The following is a 23806-nucleotide window of genomic DNA, read 5'->3' as shown; positions in this document are numbered from 1 at the left end:
CCATCAGTCCAGATATATGTGTGTTTCCATGCAAGTATTGGTGCATGTGAGTTATTTTGAAGGTTAGAGGAATTGCTGCTCTCTGCTGGTCAGAAACAGTATCTCCATGCATTAGAGAGGAAGTTAAAGATCTGCAGAATGTTTGTGTTGTACAGTGGCTCACAGTAAAACAACATTTTCACTGAAGGAAATGAGTATACAAGTGTATAATAGGCTAATGTTGAGATTTGATGTATAAAATGTAAACTGCATTACTTCCCCTCTTACCATCCTCTACTCAATAAAAGGATATGTTTGCCTATTCAGGCAGATGTGCAGAAAATATCTCAACATCCCATTGACAATAAATATTAGCATGAACACTATAACATATGATCACACAGTTTTAAATAAGGACAAAAGGATCTGCTAACCTCTCAGCTAGGAGTTTTGTGGTACGTCAAAACTAAGTTTCTTTACTGAAAAAAGAAAATTGTTTTACCAGTTACTTAAATCAATAACATAAAGACTTTGGACAGAGGTAATTTTGGATGGCAATTATTTTGTCAGTGAGTGACACACTTTTAAGAATTTAGTTTTTCCTAAAATCCTGCTTGAATATATCCTATGTCAAATGATGAAAAACTATTATTCTTGACGTCACAGAAACACATTCTGAGGCTTCATCAGCAATCAGCTTACACACCCTTCTGTAAATTACTTGAAACCTTAATTGAAAACACTGACTCGTGTAATAAAAAAAACACCAAGTTCACTTCAAATCAATGTATTTAACAGAACAGATACCAAACAGCACTTAGAACAAACACAGTCAAGAGGAGATGAGCTACGTGTAAAAGGCTGCGACCAAAGTTTATACTGAGGTTTAGAAAACAATGAACAGCATGGCTATGTTTCTGGAGTCATTTGGTTCAGTAGCACAGAGGAAACCGTATTTTTAGCGACAGGAAATATACAGTGCAGAGTTTAAACATATACAAGAATTTATATTACAATCTCGATGCGATACATACACTGGTGTTTTAACAAACATTCTAGATGTGGTTTGGAAAGCTAAATACATGAACGTAGTTTTGTGTTCAAACAAAGATTAAACGTTTTCAGATAAATGAAAAAAAGCTTGAAACACAGCAGGTTTTGGTGTGGAAAGGGTTGTGTGTCTGGATCAATGAACCCAGACTTTACTCTATTTATTATTCATGATAATAATAATTCAGACTCTATTGACATTTGCTGTAACCTTGTGAGGGATCGGCCACTAAATGAGTCCCGCTCAAACAAAATAACTTTAACAAACTGTGTCTTTGTCGTTATAGTGGCTGGCTGTTACATTAACATAATTGAAATGGAAACAAAAAAGCATGGACAGAACATAATCATATATACTTTCAATAAAAATGTGCCCTTTATTGGCATTCAACAGCACTGGCATCCAAACAGAAATATTCCAAATAGAGGAGATAAAAGAACCGTGAAACACGAAGTGTCCAGTTACAATTGACACCTCAGCTCTGTGGTGACGTGTGTGTGGATGAGTGTCCCACGTCAGAGACCATGCAGACAGAGACAGACAGACAGACAGACAGACAGACAGACAGGCAGGCAGACATCTCACTCTAAAGCACACAGCTCTCATTACAGTCAGTGGTGCTGCCGGCTGATCTCCTCTTTAGTTCCCTGCCCTCTGTCTCATGGTGGGGGTGCGGCTGGTTCCCCTGCAACCGGCGGCCTGGTTCCATCAGCTTGACATTGTCCGGCCCTCCACGCCTCTCTGGCTCCACCTGGAGGTAGGCACGTACCCGGTGGTCCTGTGCCACGGTGCCACTGAAGTCGATGACGCGACACTCGTACGTGCCCTCATCCGATGGCTTGACGCTGGACAGACGGAGCTTGTGGGAGATGTTGCTGCCGGCAACTTTGACCACCTGATGGAGAAAAATAAAAGAGATTGGAGTTAGTGATGCATATGTTTGATCTTGACTTTTATCTGTGCATCAGCTGATGTCAGATCAAACTCACGCTGATTTTGGTGGCATCTTTGGACGTCTCCTCCAGGGGTACAACCTGCACAGAAACATGAATGATGTAGTAGCAACAAACAGATGCACATATCCCTAGCAACATCCCACAGCAACAAAATATTGTTGATGTTTCTCTGCAGTTTTTACACAAATCTACACAAAGCTTCTTGTATTAGTAATCTATTATTATCTCTTGTGGCTGAGCTTTATCTACAGCAGGTTTGTGTTATGTTGCTTATATGTGCATGTTCAAATGTGTGTATGCACACGTAGGCTCCGTCTGTGAAAGTGTATGCAGAGGCACAGAGGTATTCTTTTGGGCATAGGTATGAATTATTCATGGAGCGGAGAGAGATTTTGAAAATCTATTTCTTTCTCAGAGCCAATTATAGTGTCTTGAGGCACAACAGGGGTGCCTGTGAGTTCCCCCATGATGGGAGAGAGTCAACCTGTTCCCTCAGTGCTGACAAATGCTAATCAGCAATTATCCCTTCGTTTTAGTGCTACAGGGTTTCTGCCATAGCTAATATTGCTTTTCCCTCTTCATGCTCTACAGAGCTTTAGGGTCAATACGAGTTGTGTCCAAATAATAATAAAAAGGAAAAATATGGAGAATAAAATATGGGTTGTTGATTAAAATTATCGCCATGAAAAATTGAGGAAATAGCTCTGTCATGCCTTGACATTAAAGCACTAACCATGCACTGACCATCTCTGTTATATCATGTTTTTGTTTGCTGGATTCACTAAATATAATTTTTATAGCTTTTTTATTTTAAACATGGGCAAAGTACAAAAACTAACTTGCTTTTTAATTGGCCAGTTAGCATCTATTAAAGATCATGTTTGAATGATTTGTTCTGATTAATGGTTAATATTCAACCATCCATAATGCATACTGCTCATCCTTTGAGGCTCGTGGGGAGGGTGGAGCAAATTCCAGCTGACACTGTTCAAGAGGCTGGGTACGTCCTGGAAAGGTCACTAGCGTATCACGGAGCCAACAAACAACCATTAACACCAACTGACAGATAATAGATATAAGTGAACACCAGCAGATGTTAGGGACATATCATCAGTTCCGCACCACCAGATTGCATCTTTGGGTGGTCCAGCATTTTAATCACAAGACACCCTCTGCTAAGGCAGGCTCACCCAAGACTGATCAAGCCTGGTGTATGTTCCTAACATCTTTGGAGTCTTTCCTCCTGATCCAGAGCTAGTGGCTGCAGCGTTCCACAGTCTGTTATGTTTCTTTTATGGGCTGAAGCGGAGCTTGTCCGTGGATTCCCAGCTGTTTGAGCAACCTGATGGTGGATGTTGTAATAAAGACCCTGCAGCGGACAATTTCTTCCCAGCATCGTTGTTCTACCTCAGCTGCCATTTCCACATGCCTCTCCCACTCATTTGCTGCAGCATCCTCTCAGAGAACTGTCAAGTCTACAAAGGAGACGACACAAAGGGTGTTGTACCAGAGAGCTGGGTCTGGTGTTTAGGTGTTGGTGTCAATTTGTGATTGGACTAGAAGGCAACATTTCCCAGTCTCTGGCTTGCTCTGACTGATTCCTCCTGGTCAGCGGAAGGGGGAACTCTCTGTCCCTGTTCCCCTTCTCGGACCAATGGTCTCATTGCAGCCCTGCACGATAGCACTGGTTGCTTTGTGACAAAAAGTAGTCATTGTTACAATATGGTTTTCAGTATCTCAGTTTAAAATTTGACTTTTGAGTTGTTCTACTCTGCCTTCAAACTTGTGCTTCCTTTGGTATCTCAATTTCTATTTTGAAACTGATCGGTAGAGCTTTCCCCTGGCAACTGCAAGACTGCCCCCTGGGGTTCAAGTCTCTCTGCACTTCTACATTCAACAAAAACAAAACAGTCGCAGCTTACATAATTAGTGCTCTGGGCTGACTTCTCCTGCCACTTTCTGAGGTCCTTGATGTACCACCACTGGATCTCCAGGGAGTAGGAGGGAGAGCCCGCCCCTCGGAAGGAACAAGCCATCTCTACATCTTCACCACTCTGTGTTGTGATGTCGTGTGGCACTTCTGTAAAAAGAGCTGCAAGAGAGAGGGGGGGAAAAGAGAAAGTTTCAGGGAATAATGGACTCAAGACATCCTAAAGAATGAGAGAAACAGAGACTTCTATTTCTCAGTTTCACTGGTGACACTGCTGCATCCCACTTCAGCAGGAAAATACATTATATGACATACAAGTACAAGGTGGTGGCAGTCAAATAAATATAGCAAGGTGTAATTCAGAGACAACTTCTTCTTGGAGGTGTTGACCAAACATCTACACATGACATAATTTTCTCTGGACTGCTTTTTGAAATGTGAAAACTGCACTGCTATTCAAGTTCAACTTTGAAACAGATAATTTGAAATAGATTATATATCACAATTCAACATACTAAGGTTTTTTTTTTTATTAATTCCGAGTCATGCTTCAGGATACCTGGTGAATAAAAGTTCGATATTCACTCTCCTGAAATATCAGATTAACGAGAAGAGGATAAAAGAATGGACAAGCCAAATCCACAAAACTATGGCTATCTCCTGAGATTCTTTAGACCAGGTGAGCAAAGAGAGAAGTTGGTCATCGTCTCTGTAATTGACATTCGCCTGGCATTGTGCGAGGCTGATCCCAGGGATGAACAGGAAGATGGAAGGGAAGAGGTTGAAAACAGAGGGACGGTGTCATTTGACTGACTGGGCCCTCAGGAGTCGTGCCCTTGATGCACCGCTGCTTGCAGCCAGGCAGTGGCCTCATTTGTCAGGAGGAGACGTACTGTAGGGATAGAGCTGTGCAGGAGCCAAGAACGGTGGAGGAAGAGGGAAGAGAGGAGAACAGAGAAATGAAGGACGAGGGCAGAGGTGAACTGAGGCGTGTGGTGAGAAGAAAGAGCTGAGAAAGATGGGACGGTGAGAGAAAGTGATAGGAGAGGCAGAGGGGCGAGCTGGAAAGCAGAGAGATGAAACACCAATTCACACACACACACAATTCCAGTCTCACTACAATACAACACCCTTTTACTGCACTGAGACCACCTTTTCTAATTCTTATGCAGTGTGACGTACAAACCATGCATCAACAAGTCTTTACCGCAAATCTCAGAGCTTTGTTACTTTTCAAATGATTAAACAATATATTTGTAAGTGGAAATAAAATAATTTTATGCAACCAGTGTTCTCCCAGTGTTGGCTCTGCAGAAACCCACATCCCCAACAAGCTACTGAGTGACAAAAGGCATAAACAGAGCATTTAAAGAAAGCTTTGATTCCTCAGCTGAGAGATAAACAGGCTGGCTATGTGTGGACAAAATGTAGGATTCACAATAAATCCTTGAAATATTTTCCTGATTATGTAATGTATTGAATTATTGCACCTGGATTGTCAGGGCAACATGAAGTTCCTTTACGAATGAGCTTTAAAAAAACAGCTCACTCTCGCCACTTAAGAATAACTCCTTTTACTTCGATAGCTTCCATATTATGTTAATACTCCCGAGACTGAGGTGCAAGGACACCTTTCATTCTTCCTCTACAGTCCATTTGCCTTTTTATATCTTACAGTGTGAAACCTTGCAAAGACATTGAGAGGTACAAGGGCAGAGAACATACTTTTATCCATTTCTCTTATTCAGAGGCAGAACAGAGACCTGTCAGCCACAAGTGGGTCATGCAGGAGAGACGTGCTATACATAACACGGCCTGAAGCAAAGACACTGTAAGACTAGTCAGCGTGTCTCATACATTAACATGTTTGTGAGAAATTACATTATTTGTTTGTAAGAAGAAAGATGCTGGTTTGAGTCTTCTACTGTGGTGTGAAATAAAATTCAAAGGTGAAACTGACCTAGAAAATTGACATTTTACAGATACAACTGGCCGCTTCATTTTAAACTGTCAAACTTTCACTATAGATTCTTAGACAGATAAAAAAAAAACAGCAGGACACAAATAAATACATATTGGAGCAGACAAATGTTTTTTCTGAGTGTGATTTTTTATTTCTGTTCTGCTCTGTTGAAAAGCAAAACAAGAAAAAGACATTAAATGTTCCTGAACTGATTCCCTGGTGATTCTGCTGCCCGGCGGGATACATTTTTCGGGGACAATTTTCTGTAGCTAAGTATTCCTTCAGTGCCGACTGTAATCACAGCTGGCATAACGATTCATTTTCATCTGATGATGCATGGCTTTCCTGATGGCAGGGAAATCAGCATGACAGGATAACAATAGAATCCAATCTGCACCGAGCAAGTCCAAGAGATTCAAAAATAGCAACATTTATAATAAAGTAAAATGATTCATATTAAACTATAATGTGACAGGACCCATAACCTTTGAAAAAAACTAGTGACAAGAGCTATTTTAGACGCATCGACACAGTGTCTGCTATTACTCTTAAGCAGCTGATAATATTTGGACTTTTACACAGCAAGGCAGAATCATTACTGGGTGACAGGAAAAACTGAAGTCTCAAATTACCACAAATTTCTCTCATTCTCAAATGAAAAAACATATCCAATATGTACAAAATTAAGGTAAAATAGGAGAATAGACATTATTTGTGTTTTTTAATTCCTATAACAGTGCTTTCTTTTTCACTGTTCTTCTTCACATCTTAATACTCAAGTGTGTCTCTTCTTTTCTTGGATGTATGATGGAAAGCAGAGGAGGTGAAACAAAACATATTATGATGTCTTGTCATAATATGTTTTGAACATATGGTGCCAGAGCTGAAGCCTGGAATAACAGAGAACTTCACTGTGCATAATATGAATGAGCAAAACAACAGAGGGAGGCATTTCAAGTTTTTGTAGCATTCTACGCAGGAGATTTTTTGTCCCCGAGATACAGTCTCACCATCTAGCAGCAAAGCACCGACAGCAGCATCTGTCACTTTCAAAAGAATGTTTCTGTTCACAGAAAAGTATTTTTTTGGAGCACACTGCATAGCCAGCACAGAATGATGATATCGAAAAATATTCAGTGTTAACTGACTAAAGTAATTCTGAAATTATTCCGACACAATTCATTGTTCTGCTATTGTTCAATTGAGAGTTTGCTAAAAAGCAGACATGAAAAAATAGTTTTGATGGGAAGCAAAAACACTTGAGCAAAAAGGGTAAGTAAAGATTAAACAATATTTAATATAAATAAGGGGAGAACTATCTACAGTAGTAACCTAGATTCTGGATCCACCCCAAAGGCAGGGGTAGTTCATACTATGTTTTTGTACGATTAAAGGTGACCAAAAAAGAGAAATCTCTGTCAGTGACTGTTGGAACTTGATTCTGTCTGATTTATGGACAATTTGAGACCTGACTTTTCTTATTTAACAGAGGGGGCAATGGGCCAAGAAATTAAGTAAGTAATTTACTGTGGTTAAACCAAATCCATGACTTTTATTCTCAGTGATGAAAGTTTGCATCCATACAAGACTTTATATTTTGAGGACAGCTTTTGAGGTCATATGTTGTACTTATTAAGTTCTAGGTGGAGGTATATACTGTTATAACACTTGTGATTTAGAAGAACATGGGATATGGGAAGTAAACACATGTAAAAGAGCATCGTACCAAGTATGAAACCTTGGGGGATGCCATGATGGTGCAATGAAAAGATGAGTGTGTTGTAAGTAAAGTTTGGGTTCTTCTGTAATGCACTGCTTTCTCTTTTCAGTCCGGTGTGCAGCGTCAGTAAACATGAGAAAACAGCCACAGCACAGCATGACTGATGGGACCGGACCAGATTTCTGAATGTGTTTCCTGGCTTTAGAGCAAAGATGAATTGTTTAACGTCTGCCCGGAGGAAGTATGACTGAGAAGTGGTGAAGAATTAATGAGGCTGGTGGAGTCTCTACAGCCATTTGAAACCACAGTGTGTGAAGTCAAAGTCGAGTCAAGGAGAGAGTTGCACGGGGAGTCCTGAAATACACTCGGGAGTGCAGAGCTACAGCAGGACAGGCTTATAGCTGCAAGGTAATTCCAACACATTTCCCCAGCCAGCCAATAAGACCCCAATTCTGCCAGCGCAACATTTTTCTCAATTTTCCACGTCTTTTCTTTCTCTCATTTAAATCCTTTCTTAGCTCTCTCTCTATCCCGCTGTCTCCCTCGCCAGCTCAGTAACATCTCCCACAAATCTCCACCTCTTGTTGAAAGCACTGTTTTTTTTCTCCTCTCTCCCCCTTTTCCATTGCCCTTTCATTCTTACTTTCTACCTATTAGTCCTACCTCCTTTTTCCACTCAAGCCTCTTCTATACTCTCACCTCCCTCCCTCCTTACTTCCTTTGCCTCTCTCGCTGAGTGGGCAATCTGTGTCTGTCTGGCATAAAGAGATGCTTCCAACTCTCAGAGTAGCCCACTACGTCTCCTGGAGCTTTGCCCGCTGGCGCTAGCAGGTGTTCAGTATCCTGGGAGACTTACCCTGCATGCTTCATTGTGTGCCGTATGGCTTGTATTCATGCAAACTGTGAGGTTCAAAATGTGTAAAGAGTAACATCATCCTGTCACAAATGAACCGTAATGAATGCACACTGTGTTCCTTTAAGAATTGGAGGCAGTTTGACTGCAATCACCATCCTGCAGCACTTTGGATACATGCTTCTCTCAATCACACACAGATAAATGACTTCCAACAACACAAAGAAAGCATGGCAAATCTCAATTCAAAAAAGTTCTCTGCCACAGATGAAAGAGGAGGACAGAAACATTAAAATACATTTAGACTCCTCACATGATGCTGGAAGAATTATTAAAACACATTCATCTGCAGTTTTACAGACTGTGCTTCCTTTTGATTCTTTCACATAATAAATACAATAATTGCTGTAAAGTTATTTCCATAAAAAAATATTTAAAGTAGGCTTTGCCACAGTATATCCAAAATATGTATTCATTCGGTGAATCATTTCCCCAGCAACTTTGTCATTAGCCACAGAATGGTAATTTCTGGTCTTTCCGACCTCAAAGTGCTTTACATTAGAGATCACATTTACTCATTCACATACACAAATTCAATTAAATGAATTGTACATAACTAAGACATCCCACTCCCACACTGATGGAACAACTGTAAGGGGTAATGTGTGGTTCAGTGACTTGACCAAGGACACTTAGAACTTCAGATCAGTGGATGACCTGTTGTAGTTCTTGAGAGATGTTATGAACACATGATTCGTTTATAAAGCTTAAAAACTGATCATTAATTGTTTTTATTGTCACAGTTATATATAAGGTCCCTTATATCATCTACTTTACTTGTAGAAAGTATTAATTATGCCACAAACATGACAAAAAGTGCAAAATGCTATATCCTCTATGCTGTATTTAAGTCTACAATAACCTTGTGGCCTGACAAGCTGTGTGCTTGTTAATGGAGTTATAATAATTCTCTCAATTCTACTTGTCACTAATGGTTCTGGTTTCTTTATGTGCCTGTCAAGCTCCATACATTCTTTTTATTTTTAATGGAATTTTGACAAATTGTCGATAACACTTTCTTCAGAGTTTCTGTCTTAAATGTGCAGAGCTTTTGTTGCTTTTTTTTTAGGAGAAAAAACATTTCACTACCTCGTCCTGTAGGCCTTAAAATACAAACAGAGAATAATGAGTAAAACATAATTATTTTTTGTATGGAAAAAGATCTGCTGATTCCCTTTTAAACGTCAGTCAGAAAACTGAAGTCAATCTCTAGATTGACTGTTTTCTCTTTGACTAATCACAGAAGGATGAAAATTTTTAGGGTCAATGGGCCTCATTCACTAACATGTGCCCAGAATAATAACTGCCGATGACACGTGCGCACCAGCCAATTTTGTTCTCACCTCCTTGAGTATGTTTGTGAATCAGAATCATTACAAATTGACAGCAACAAAAGGTACACGCGTTTCACTTCAGATTTCTGCTGTGGGTCAGCCCCACATTTGGCTGTACGTCTTCCTGCCTGTCCAGTAGTGTTCTGCTGCCATCTGATGCCATGAGCCGTAGCTACGTTGTGCAGGACACAGCAGGCCAGGACAATTCTGCACATCTTCTCAGGTGTATAAAGGAGCTTGCTGCCAGCTGTGTCCAAGCACATCCAACAACCCTTGCGCTGCCCAAATGTGCCCAATCACAGCACGTGTGGGCATGGATTTCATTGTGGTGCATCTCTTGAGGGGTTTGAGGGTTGGCAAAACAAGTCGTCAGCCAGGTTTTTAGGCCATATCCCCAGTCACCTAAATAATATAACACATTGTAGCATAAAAGAACTAGAGGATTTACGCTTAATAAAATATCAAACATAAAAAATTGCTCATCGACAAGCCACCAGTCCCTTACAGCTCCTGCACATTCGTCGTGGGTGCCTCGTGGCCAGCAAGCCACAATGTTGAGGATGCAGTAGTGTCAGGAATGTGACTGATATCCACTTACGTATTACATAACTAAAAGTTTCAAGAGTCACAATAAGGAATGATATGGAAATATGTATCACAAATTAAGTGCTAAAATTGTTTATTGTAATAACAATTGAATGCTCTTTTTGATAGACAACTGACTCACGTGAGAATCCCTAACAACAAAGATGTTATGACCACCCTTCCCCTCCTGCCCTCTTCGACCTGCCTGTGAAACACGACTTGTTGACAAACACACTGTCTCCTGTTGAGAGCTGTGCAAACATCAGGCCCTGTCAAGCCTGCGCAGCAGACATCCAACTGTTTCCTTTAATCACAGCAGCATCACCAGAAATCAATACCATAACCTCGGTGGAATACAAATCAACACAAAAGCCGACTGCATGGGTAAACTTTCATGATAGAGAAAAGAGTGAAAACATGTACTTCTGAGGTGAACATTTACTTCCAGGGAAATCTTAAACTGGTTTGTTTCATTTATAATACTACATAGCTGCTGCAGAATAAGTTTGCTCGGCTTGGCCTTGTCCACGAATAGATTTTCATAAAGGTGGTACTGTCAGGAGTGCCTTCCCTTCGAGGCAGGGGACCCTTGTTTGAAGATGCAAGTACAGTACATGCATTTTTAACAGTCCTCCTCGGCTCTTTTCACTATATTGCTCAGAGCAGCAACAATGGAAGTGAGGCCACGGGAATACAGAGGCGGCTGCTCGCCACGCAGCAAAGACTCATTAAAAATAAAAAGGGAAGAAAAAACAGAAGAAAGCAGTGCAGTGGAGGACATTAATATATATCAATCCCAAAGAGAGTATTTTTTCAGGTCCCAGGCAAAATCAGAGGGATATATCCAGCCGGAGTGGCACCGTGGGGTCAATCCAACGATCCTCTCTTTCCCTCTCACTCCCACCTCCCTGTCACAGACAGAGCTTGAACTGATGCCTAACAGTCCTCTTATAAAACCACATTTCAAAGAACTAGATCCAGATTTTTCTTTATATCTGGACACAATCGTAAATATCAGTCCCCCTGCCTGCTTTTATTCATTATGATCCATGAAGTATTATCTGGGAAATCAATTAAATTTTTTTAAGTCTCACAATGTTAAAGAAAAATAAAACAAAATTCCTGGAACTACCCCCTGAACCAAATCCACACCAAAATGCAATGACTTCATCATTGTGTCATGCCTTGGTTTTTTTAATGCTTGTGAATTTGTCTTTATATATCACACAAAATGTTCTCCATGCTATTGTTTGGTATCTTTACTTTTTACTCAGCGCAACATTGTCTATATTACCAGATAATATTTGTTTTACTTTGACACATTATATCAACATAGTGGACACAAAAATATAACAAACAATTAAAATTCGACATGGAAAATTATCATTATTTGACAAAAATATATAAACCACAAACATGCTCAACAAAACATTTCCAAAGTTTAAACTGAAAATGCAGGTTGAAAATGTTGAGATATCATTCTTAAATTGATCAAGCAATACCTATTTGAAATAAAAAGCAGGTGCAGTCATGGATGCAACACTTCAGTAGAACCAAATTGGCAGACTGACATATTTTTTTCCGTTTCTTATTAAAATGACAAGAAATGACAAAGATATTGACTTAAATGCAATGTCTGCACCATCCTATCTTGCATACTTTTACTTTTGTGTAAAACTAAAACAATTTACATCCAATTTATATGGTCATATCTCTGTTTTTATTCTGTCTATCGACACCAAACAAAACTACCACAGAGTTTCAAGTCAGAAAACTAGAACCTGCGCTCTGTGTGGCTCTGTGTTTACACTGTGACGTCGTGGAGAAGCCACATGAATTGATTCCTTCAGTGTGATCTGGGTTAATAAATTATACATCTCTTTTGTCTTTTTTTCTATTGTCTTTCTGATAACATAAATACAGAAAGAATAAATTCAACTCCTTACATTACAAGGCATGAAATCAGGGGCTTTCTGAATGTTTGTGTAACCTTAAAGTAACCTTAAGGTGTTGAGAAGATAAACAAGACAAGAGAGGTATTTGAATTGATGTCCTGGTAGGTGGAAGAAATCCTTCTCCGAGTTAAGGGCAACATTTTTCATCGGAAAAAGTTCCGCCTTCCGGGGACAGCTAGTACAATCGGGTTCATTAACTCCATGCCTCTACTCCAGAAACATCCGCAGGGAACTGAGGAGAATTGATTCAGTGAAAGGAAAAAAATAATCAGACATAGTAAATACCAAGACATAAAAATCCAGCTTAACATCGTAACTTCCACCAAAGTGCATGTAAATAGCCCCTGAACAGAATCTATGTGGGAAGAGGTATTTCCCTAATTTGATGAATGGCTCTAATAAACAGGGACGCCCCAAGGAAACTGTGGAAACATGAAACAACAAGCTTGTGAATAAAGTACATATTTATCTTGATCCGAAAACCCTTCAATCCTGCAAACAGACCGACTGGAGGAGGAAGGTTAGTGAATTTGCAGATAAACTTACAGTACTGGTTTAGAAAGATGATAAAAATCGGCTGACGTGAGCCTTTCACAGACACATTGGTTTCAGCATTCGTTTGCTTATATAGGCCAAAATTATTTTATTTTACAAAAGTAACAATGCAGAAAAGATGTGACTTTAAATTCATTTTTACATAGACTATTGTTCTTTTTTTTCAATTAAAGTTCCATTTTGGTTGTATTTTCTTTTTATTTATAGTTATTTATAATGAAGTTTATGGTAAAACTGTAAAATGTCAAACTTCTATTACATTTCTTTGAGATAAAGGTTTGATAACAACATCTTGCAATCATTGCCAATTCTTTGGATGGATGGATGGACCGATAGATAGGCAGGCAGGCAGACAATTTTCTCTCCCTCCCTCTAATTTTCACCTATGAGTCTATTGTAATCTCATTATTACCAAGATGTTTATAGTGTCCCACAGTAACAGATAAGTCAAATGTATGTCTTAATAAAAACCCTAGTTTGAGCCATAATCTTGTGTCTCTCCATTTATAATGCAGTTTGTCTTTTGAGCAGTACGTAACACTGTGTTTGTGAATATTACTAACACACTGCCTTTATGTGTGATTTCTGTAAAGCACAGATACAAGTACAAGTGACAACCTACAACACAGCATGGGAAATAAAAAAACCCAATGATGGTAAACCAAATGAGTGGCACAAAGTCAATAATACTGTATTTGGTTGAGAATCAGCAGCAGGGCAAACAGACGCAAATCTCCTTAGGGAAATAATCACTTGCTGAGACACCTTCAACCTCTATTCAAGGTGGAAGGTAAAATAATGAAATGAGTGGAGGCAGTAATCAAGCAAGCAGCTGTCTGCCTGTTTCCACCAATACACTGGGTCTGCAGGGTGAATTTTTATAGCCCTTGGGAGACAAGATTCAGGGGCTATTTCTGTGTTTCCTCCCAGTGTGGGCAAACACAATGTTGCATGTGTTGTTGGCAACACAAGCCTGAAGCTCAGAGGCATTTTCAGGAATGCACACTGTACTCCATCTGGACTCCCCAGGGATGAAAGACAACATGATGTTCTGTTCTAAAGTGCTGCCCTTGAGAGCCGTTTACGTGATGTGTGTGAGACGGGACAGTTGAGTTTAAGAGCTCTCTGCTTGTGTCCAATCTGCAGCGATCCACAGAGTTAGACTAGAGCTCAACTAATGAGAATGAATGAGTTCCACCTTTCATAAAGTAGTGCTGTCATTACAGGTGTGAATTTAACGTAACCAAATTTAACAATACTGCACCTCAAACAGCACCTTAAAGCTCTCTGTCTACGATGGGGACTGAACGATAAGAGATAAGGCTGCACACAGAGATACACTTCTGAGGCTAACTGCTTCAGTGCCACCGTTAATGCACCATCTTTCCTGCCTTCTCTGCTTATTGTGATTTAAGGTTTCTAAGACATTTCTTCAGAGCTAGAAAACATGGTGTTTCAGAACTCATTAAAAGAGCTGAGTCAGCAGTTGTCAGAGTATCTGCAAAAAGTTGAGTAATGGATTGAAGCTTTAGTCAAAAAAGCCCAAAATTCAGAAATTCCATTGTCTAAAAATGTGTTTGATTCTCTGAAATTTAATTTGTACTGTTGGTTAAGATGTTCAAATATAATTTCCCCTTCTCTATCCTGATTCTAAAACCTGGAATCAGCCCAAACCTACTCCCAATCTGAGATCAGTGCATTCATACAAAGTAGTATGTTACTAACCTTGTATGGAAGTGATGATTGCCTTCATTGTTGAGGCCTGGCTCAGGTTAGACCCTAATATATAATAATTATAATCTAGTTTTACAGCCATGACAGAAAAATAACTTAAATAAATGAACAACAATTACTTCCATAAAACAGCTCAAAACATTAGTCTTGCACACATCACTATTTTTCATGTGGGACTCTCCAGTGTGAAATATTGCCAAATTGCAGATGTATTTGTTAGCTATGGCTAATGCTACACTGACGGAAATTACTGTACTTGCCAGTGGAAGTACTGCTTTTTTTGAGTGGTATAGAAAAGGTTATATCTGGGAAAATAAAACTGCAGTTTTATCGGAGTGAAACTACTACTACTCCAGACGAGTCATCGGATTGGTACATAGATTGGCGACCTTGCTGATGCCCTGTATTGGAGGCATTTCTGATGTCGATATCTAGAAATCTCTGATAACACTTATTTTTATTTAACATTTAACTGAAAATGTAAAAATCAGTTCAACCCATACGTTGTCTACACCATTCGTCCTTTGAGGGGTGCTGGGGGAGCTGGAGCCAATCCCTGCTGATATGGGGTAAGAGGGTAGGTTACACCCTGGATCGTCAGTGAATTGCAGGGCCAACATACAGAGACAAATAAGCTATCACACTTCCACCTATGGTCGATAAAGAGTTGATTCATCAGTTATTTAGAGAAAACTAATATTGTACGATGATAATCGGTTGTTGTAGTCCAAGATCTTCTTGTATACCAAGGAGAAAAGAGTAAGCATGTTGAGTAAGCATCATATGAGTTTTGTCTGCTTTAAGCAACAGTTCATGTTTAATGAAATAGCAAATAAACAATGTCAGACTCTGAAAGCTTAATTTAATCAGAATGTTCAGAAGAATCAAAAGTTCTGAGAAGATGGGATTTTTTTCACTAATTAGGCAGATCTGTGAAACAGGTAAATATTTTCTCATCAGTGGTGCCTGACAAACACATCAGAGATTAGTGCCTCACCAGAGGAAGCAGCTGTCCCTTCAACCCGCGACATGTTAAAATTTAACACCGTCTTCAGGTGTGCATTTCTTCAAGCATCTCTCCATTCTGCCACCCAGCCTCTCCTCCGACAATAAGACTGTACAATCTGTTGCCCCCTCCTCCTCATGCACAGACAGAGTGCCATTAAATTGAAAGCCAATGCAAACTGCCTGGGCTGGCCGTCCTCATTAAGAGGACACCAAGCAGAGGACTGGCAGAGGATCCCAGACACTTGGAAGCATAATGAATTGGTACACGCCTCCACACTGTGCGACTGGCACGCTCACGATTTATAACAGGATGAACACTGCCGAGGAGCACTAACATTGCGGTGGCTTGCACTGGAAATGAAAGGTTCAGAATTTATGATGAAACCATGTGTGGCTCCATCAAGGCTTTGTATTATACGCCGTCTGCAAGGACAAAAACTGACACCACACATGCAAAAAAAAAAAAATACACTGATGGTGAGGTCTCTCCTCTGTCTTCACCGCTAAGTCACACTCTCATACATGTGGCACACAGCACGGTCAAGTTCCTGACCCATCTCACATGGTCATTTGTTGCAGGGGCTGACTGGGCCCCAACCGGACGCACTTATCTGAAACAAATGAGCCAGTGCTGAATCTAACAAGCTCTCCTCAGAACAGTGAACCCAGTCTCTCTGCTCTACATCAAAACTCAGTCTGCAACAGTTTGAGCAATTTACCCAAGAGCCATATTAAAAAAGCAACATTTCCTGTGGATTACTTGACCACAAAGGAAACACTGCAACTCTCTCTTATGTTTCTGGAGCTGCTGTTGTTCAAAAGTGAAAATAAAAGGCTCCACACACTGTACCATCTCTTCTTCTTACCAGTCTGAGGCAATGTGTTGGAGAGACAACAGCAATTCAAACAAATTCTAATTACCCCCTTTTGGAACGAATGCTATTGATTGATTTCCTAACCTGTTCGCGACAGTCAATCCATTTGAAGCCACGACATTCATCTATAGTGCTTGAGCTAAAGCTAACTCACTAAGCAGAGATGGTTCAAGGGATGGCCTGTGATGAAGAGGTTATCTAATTAGAAAACAGCAAATCTATGTGTGGTGCTTCTAGAGGAGCAACCATATTGGCAAAGTTATTTCAGGCTACAAAGACCGGGCCCCTGTCTAAATCAAGTGGCAACTCACAGTCACATCACCCACTGGTTTGTCTGAGAGCTCAAGGACGCTGCATGCACCCATTGGATGGTACTAGCTGTCAATCACATGTTATCCATGCCCAAATGCATACCGTGCTGTATCATCTTTTTTAGTCTAAATGGCACCATATTTTACAAAACTGACTTTAAAGAACAGATTGTGACAGTAAAGTGCTGACATTACAAATCAATTGAGTAGCAGCATAATTTTCTCATAGACTGACTTCTTTTTGCAACCAGTGGAGTCGCCTTCTGCTGGTCATTCAAGAGAATACGGGTTATGGCACTTCAGCAATGGCTTCACTTTCCGAAGCTGGAGTCTAGCTCCATTTTTTATACTGTCTTTGGTCTAAATGAGTGGGGAGAGAGACGCAATGACCATAAAAACTTGCAGTTTGGTAAGTTTGTCCTGAGATATGGTTTAACCCCCCCTTCTAGACCAGTACAATTAAATCTAGAATACCATGACATGATGCCGTCATCTTATCCAACCAGAGCTCTTGATCAAATGCAAGAAGTTATGTCCTGTGATTTAAATAAAATTAATGTTATATCCTCCAGTTAGAATTTGAAGTCTGTCTGCACTGTGCAACATTGAGATATGTTGATATGTTTGCTGGTTCCACTTTCATGAAGAAGACGATTGGCCTTTTTTTGGCTGGGGTGTCACACACCCACCTGTTTCAGGCTTTTCTATTCAGGATTCTTTAAGTGGGTTGTCTCATCCCTCGTGAAGTTTGTACTGTAAGTTTCACTGTCTACTTCTAACATCTACTACTGCTACTTGACAACCAAAGAACGGCATTAATACTGGATAACTGTGAGCAGCAAAGTCTACAATAGGTCTGATCCGAATCCTTCTCTTGTTACCATACCGATTTTACAGTGATTCCTACTACTTTTTCAGGTTTACTGCAGGTTTCACATAGTTTATGATCAGGGATGGTCCTATTTCAGTGGATTTTCATCACTGGTGAAAGACAAGTTAATGAAATAAAAGGCTTTGACGTGATGGATCAGCCAACAATAAAACTGTCAAATCGTGTATCAAACAAATCAGATTCACTTCAAGGCAACAGCAGAAGTATGTGATCAAGTACCAACACCAGAGTTATGTTCCAGCACCCAGCTGGGAATGTGATTTATGATAACAGTGCTTAAGTACAGTAAAAGTACTACTTCACCCACATCCATAAAAAACACATAGCGCAGCCCGGACCCCCTCTCTCCTTTGGGTTCATACTGGAGCTGTAATTTGTCTGAACAACACTGAAGGCATGTGTCCTTGTTCTTTCTTTATATGGTTCACCTTGACTTACATCATCTTACAAGTTCATATTTCATATCCATCAAACTAAATCTCCAGCCAAACCTGGTAGCAAGCTTCTTACGTAAATTAATCTAACACTGACACACACTCTTGTGCAGTTTGGTAGTTCACCTCGACCTTTATACAACTGATCTGAAGTAGTATTTGTTTTTGGTGACAAACAGGCCACACAGCACTGACTGATGCTATATTTCACACACAATTACATTTATTTTGCATAATTGAATGACACTTCAAAGTATTTTTATTTCTATAGCCTGGTGGTCTTATGCACTTTTTGTAATATTCCTAGTTTAATTTCAATAAGGGACTTACTCTTCAGGTTTTCTGTTTGTTGTTCTCTACTGTAAACTATTTAATTAAGAGAAGAAACAATAGTAATATTTTAATGCAGGCCGAGCAGTTCTTAAAAACTAATAGCTTTTATTTTGTTTTCCTTTATGGGGTTATTAGGATTCTGGGAGCCTCAGGTCAGAGAATAATGTCTGTGCCACAGGTTGAATGTTAAAACTCAAAACCATAAATTCAGTTGGCCATTGGGACTTGCTTCAGAAGTTCCAGTGTGATTTTCTGTTTACAGGATGGAAAGCCAGGCCTCTGGGTGTGAGTCACACTTGAGTCATTTTTGTGTAAAGTCTGGAGTTCAATTACTCATCAGTCCCTGACCCCCAAATTAAAGGTGCCGGAGACTTACAACTCCCATTATCTTCAGCAGTCAGAACATACAAAGGATATTGATTAGAGGTGGTTTGCAAAAACTCCACCTGCTTCAACTGATGTTCTAATCTGTTATGATCACCTGAAGGCGGATGGCATATTTTTAATTATTTATACATATTTTAGGTAACATCTTGAATTGTTTAAATTTTAATGCAATTTCAGGAAAAAGTCTTGTGACTCTCCAATTCTTGTCTTGCAACATCCCAAGAGGTCCTCAACCCTAATTTATAAACGACTGTACCACAAGGAAATAAAGTTAAAAAAAAAAAACCCCACCTATTTTCCAGTATAAGTTCCACACCAGGACCGCTCGCATATTTAAATATAATAATCTTCTCAACACCTACAGCAGCCTTCAATTTTCACCCTGATCTCACTATAACTGATCTGACTCTTGTACAAATAATCCCTATATTCATGTGTTTTAAACTCACATTACATATTTAGAAAAGACCTTTCTGCTGAGTCTGTCCAACAAAACAGGTTGTAATGAAACTGTGAGGTATATGATCATAAGTGTGTGTAGCACAGCTCTTCGTAAATGATTGAAAGTGATCTATCACATGGATCATGTGTTTCTCCGAATTAAACCATGCTGAAAAACAGTAAAACATGATAAAAGTGCATATTCAGTGTTATCAAGGGAAAACAGCGCACATGAGCATCTTCATAAGAAAAACAGTTCACTAAAAAGAAATGGAATCACCACCTGACAGAATGAGTGTTTCAAAACCCCGGTACCATGAGCTCCAGCTCACCCCTCACTCCACCACCTTCACTCCACCACCTGCAAACACCGGGGCACAACAACTCACCGTGTCCGGAGACGTGATTGTCCGCCGCGGCGTGCGCCACCTTCACCGCTGCGTTAAGTTGGAGGTAAAGTCCCGCGTAATGTAACATCCCCAGAATCAGTCCAAAGCTGCCCATGGTTCCAGCCGGTGTTTGAAGCAGTGGTTTGAACGGTCACATGAGGCGGAGAGCGTCGGTAGAGTTTCCCCACAGGCGACGGACAGGGCAGCAGCCCTCACACACACGCGGAGCTGGAGCAGGAGAGGAGGAGGAGACGGGTCTGATCTGCAGGAGGAGGTGACTAGGACACCAGGCGGAGGGAGAAGCAGTGCAGACAGGTGCTGCGGCTCACACCGACGCTCAATTAGGCGGAGGGATATCACAGAGACGAATGATTTCACTTTAATTCCTGCTCTTGTTTTTATCTTTGATCCGGTTTAATATTTCAATCACTCATGACTGGACTGCCTGATTGTTATGTTCTCTTAATTAGTTTTACACATTTCTAATATGTATGCTGTTTTTTTTATTATATATTTTTTTAATTGAATGTAATTCTCTGGGTTCAGTGTTTCCAAAGGTTACAAGAGAAATTCCTTGCTACAGTTAAAGTTCAAGGGATAGGTCTAGCTGCATTATGGGAATTGCACCTGTTAAATTTCTTGCAGAGTGCTACATAAGCATATTGTGATGCTGTCAATGTCAATTTTAATTACATAGCACATTTAAAATAACTTGGTTGACCAAAGTGCTTCACAAGTATTTGGTACAACAAGAAGACAAGAGATTCTCTAGTAATAATAATACAATTCATTTATAGAGCGCTTTTTTGAAGTACTCAAAGACACTTTACAAACATAAAAATCAACCTAGAACACACAACATACATCACACATTAAAAGCAGTTCTGAAACCCCTTATGGTTGATGCACTTATTGTAAGTTGCTTTGGATAAAAGCGTCAGCTAGATGAAATTAATGTCATGTAATGAAAAGGTGAGTTGTGATTTGTGATTTGAACATTGTAAGATTGGTGCAGTCTCTGATATGTTTGGGGAGAGAGTTCCAGAGGGAGGGGCAGCTATGGAGAAGGCTCTGTCCCACCAGGTCTGGTGCTTGGTCCTTAGTGGATGAGACAGGAGGTTAGCATCAGTGGAGTGGAGCTGACGGGATGGAGTGTGGTGGTGGAGCAGGTTGGTGAGGTAAAAGGGGGCCTGGTTATGGAGGGCTTTATGAGTGAGGAGAAGGACTTTGTATTGGCGACGTTTTGGGATGGGGAGCCAGTGGAGATTCTGGAGAACAGGGGTGATATGATCAGGTGAGCAAACAAACTTTTAATTCACACCTCAAACATATGGGTTGTTGAAAATAAATGAGATCAATGCAGAAGAATACAGTGTTGCGCTCTTAACTTTTGTTCCAATCTTGATGTTGCTCTGGGTAAAATCAAGTTTTTAAGCACAGGATTACATTTCACCCCAAAAGAGAAATTCTGCAAATCTTATTTAAACTGAGAAATTCTTCCTGGATGCATTTTCAGTAGTAGGCAGTAATGTACATAACACTTCTCACCCTGGCATGTTTAGTGCTGATAAAAACGACAAAAGTGAAGGAAAATACAGAGCAAAACTGCATGGTAGCAATTGGTGATTAGTTCAACTCAAAAAAATGTCCTGACCACAAGAAGCAATGCTTAAAAATATTGAGTAAGCTATGTGTAGGTCAGAGTGGAAGAAAAGAGCAAAAAAAAATTTTAAAAAACAATTAATCAAATTGTATTTGTAGAGCCCATATCTGAAGAATTGTCTCATCCGCTGTCCTTGACCCTCAACAAGAGTGAAGAAAAACTACCAAAAAACATATTACAAGGAAACCTCTGAGAGAGCCACATTTCGGGGCTCCCTCTCCCAGGATGGATAGAAGTGTAATAGATGTTGTGTGTAGCAGAGCACATTAACAAAATAACTATATTTACAATGTTGATGAGAACAGACTGCATCTCAAATAAATGTTGTTGTGAGTCAATGTTTATTCAAATTGCTACACAGTTACATCCACAATATCATTTCTCATTTATTTACTTCCCCTCACAGAAAAAAAGCAAGATAAGTGATTCAGTAAGAATCTGCTTATAAAATAGAAGGGGAAGCTGCCTGTCGCAAAAACCTCTTTCTTGTCTTTCTAGACTTTATATTATTTATTTATGTTTATAATTTATGTGATGTAAGAAAAAACTTAAGTGCCATTCTTGTTTTCTTTTCTGGAATGATTTGGTTTCATGGTTCTATTTGTTCTGTTTTTAAGCTTCTGTTCTGTTTTATCTTAAAAACCTTGAGCTGCATTTCATGCTGTGAAAAGGACCATATGCATTAAATGTATTATTGTTATTGTTATTATTCACACCACTTAGATTAACATCACTACTCTTCCTGGCCTGCTGTGATCACCAACTGGTTCCCTCTGCCTCCCTCTTCTCTCTGGCACATATGAGTGCATGTGCTGTGTTGCATTGCACCGCACTGCACAAGAATCCTGTGTGACAGTCCTGACTCACTGCAGAAAGGCACAGGAGTCAATCAATTCAATGCATTTGTTAAGCACCATATAACAACATACATTATGTCAAAGCACTTCGGGGGGCAAGGGGGAGGGGGGGACATGACATCACCATGCCATTGATCCTCCATGCCATTGATCCTTTCATGGCTTTGACCATTCATTCCTTTGATACATGATACTTTACCTTTGACATTGTATGGTCATTAGGCTCATTAGCAGAGGCACAAACCAGAAGCCGATTTTTCTTCATTCTGATCCCCACATACGGAAAGGAACAAAACCCAGCAACATGCCCTTCCTGACCCTTGGTGTCCTTGTAGGCACTGCAGCTACTAAAACTGTGAAGAGTCTGTTTGACTATTTCTTCCCACCTGGAGAGAGAAATGTAGCTGCACCCATGCTAACCACTGAACTGCCGGAATGGGAAATTAATGTTGAAGAGGCAGAGGCCAATCCATTGGCCACTACAGAGTCAGAGCCTGCAGCTGTGTTCGATAAAGAAGAACAGGATAAGGTTGGACCTGCTGCAGCTGTGTTCGACGTTGCAGCATCTATGGATACAGCCAGTAATGCAGCTGTGTCCCAAGTTGCTCTGGCTTTCAGTAACGCTGCACGCGCTGTGAATAAGGCTGTGGCAGAACTGAGAAGGACCTGCCCCACCTCTATTTTTTCAGGTGATACATCGCCAATGGGAGAGACCAGTGCTGCAGCTGTGTACAACCTTTCTGAAGCTGTAGATGCTCTGTATGACTCCTCAGTAGAACTGCACCAGGCCGGTGCTGATGTTGCTGAGTTTGACAATGCAGTGGCTGCCCTCAACGCTACAGCTCTAGAGGATGACTCCAGTGCTTCAGCTGTGCTCAATGTGGCTGTAGATTTGTACAGTGCTGCAGATGCTTTGCACAAAGTCACACTAGCATTGGATTGGACCAGTGCTACAGCTGTGTGCACCTTTGCTGCAACTTGGTACAATGCTTCACTCGTTACATACAAAGCTGCAGCAGCACTGCATGAGGCCAGTCGTGCTAAAACTCTGTTTGGTGGAGTACAACCTCTCTTGTATGTAACAGAAAGAGCGGATGTGAACAGTGCTGCAGATTTGTCACCCGTTGCCACAACTGTTTGACGGAGCAGGTGATAGCTTTGGAGTTTTCATCTCTTGATGAGACCAGTCCAGCACAATCTCGGGAGGATGGAAACTGTCAAATTAGAAATAAATAAAATTGAACAATATCTGCTTAGTATCTATTTTCTTGTATATACCAGTAGCATTGCACCTCTGTTGATTCACACCAATGTTTAAATTTACAGAAATTAAAATTAGTCGTAATACTCTACTTTACTATTGATACAACTTTAACTTTCATTTGACTTCTTTTTAACTTTATAGAAGTCAAAAGTTTAAAGAAAAATTACAATCTATTATCAGTGAATTTTCAATTAAGATGAAACACACAAACATGAAACCAACTGGTTCCCTCTGCCTCCCTCTTCTCTCTGGCATACTGTATATGAGTGCATGTGCT

The 23806-nt window shown here is 40.2% G+C and overlaps 1 protein-coding gene across 1 annotated transcript; it reads right to left on the bottom strand.

Moving 5' to 3' along the window:
• Window positions 1-750: 750 nt before the first annotated feature.
• Window positions 751-20030, bottom strand: LOC109628915 (V-set and transmembrane domain-containing protein 2-like protein). Its single transcript, XM_020086363.2, has 4 exons — window positions 19746-20030; window positions 3909-4078; window positions 2020-2064; window positions 751-1925 (listed from the first exon to the last, which is right to left on the bottom strand). The coding sequence occupies exons 1-4, from the start codon at window positions 19858-19860 to the stop codon at window positions 1617-1619; spliced, it is 639 nt and encodes a 212-aa protein (XP_019941922.2). The 5' UTR covers window positions 19861-20030; the 3' UTR covers window positions 751-1616.
• Between the last annotated feature and the right edge of the window lie 3776 nt (window positions 20031-23806).

This window comes from Paralichthys olivaceus, chromosome 2 (assembly GCF_024713975.1).
Source record: "Paralichthys olivaceus isolate ysfri-2021 chromosome 2, ASM2471397v2, whole genome shotgun sequence".
Taxonomy (NCBI): Eukaryota; Metazoa; Chordata; class Actinopteri; order Pleuronectiformes; family Paralichthyidae; genus Paralichthys; species Paralichthys olivaceus.
This window is presented reverse-complemented; position numbering and strand designations above follow the sequence as displayed.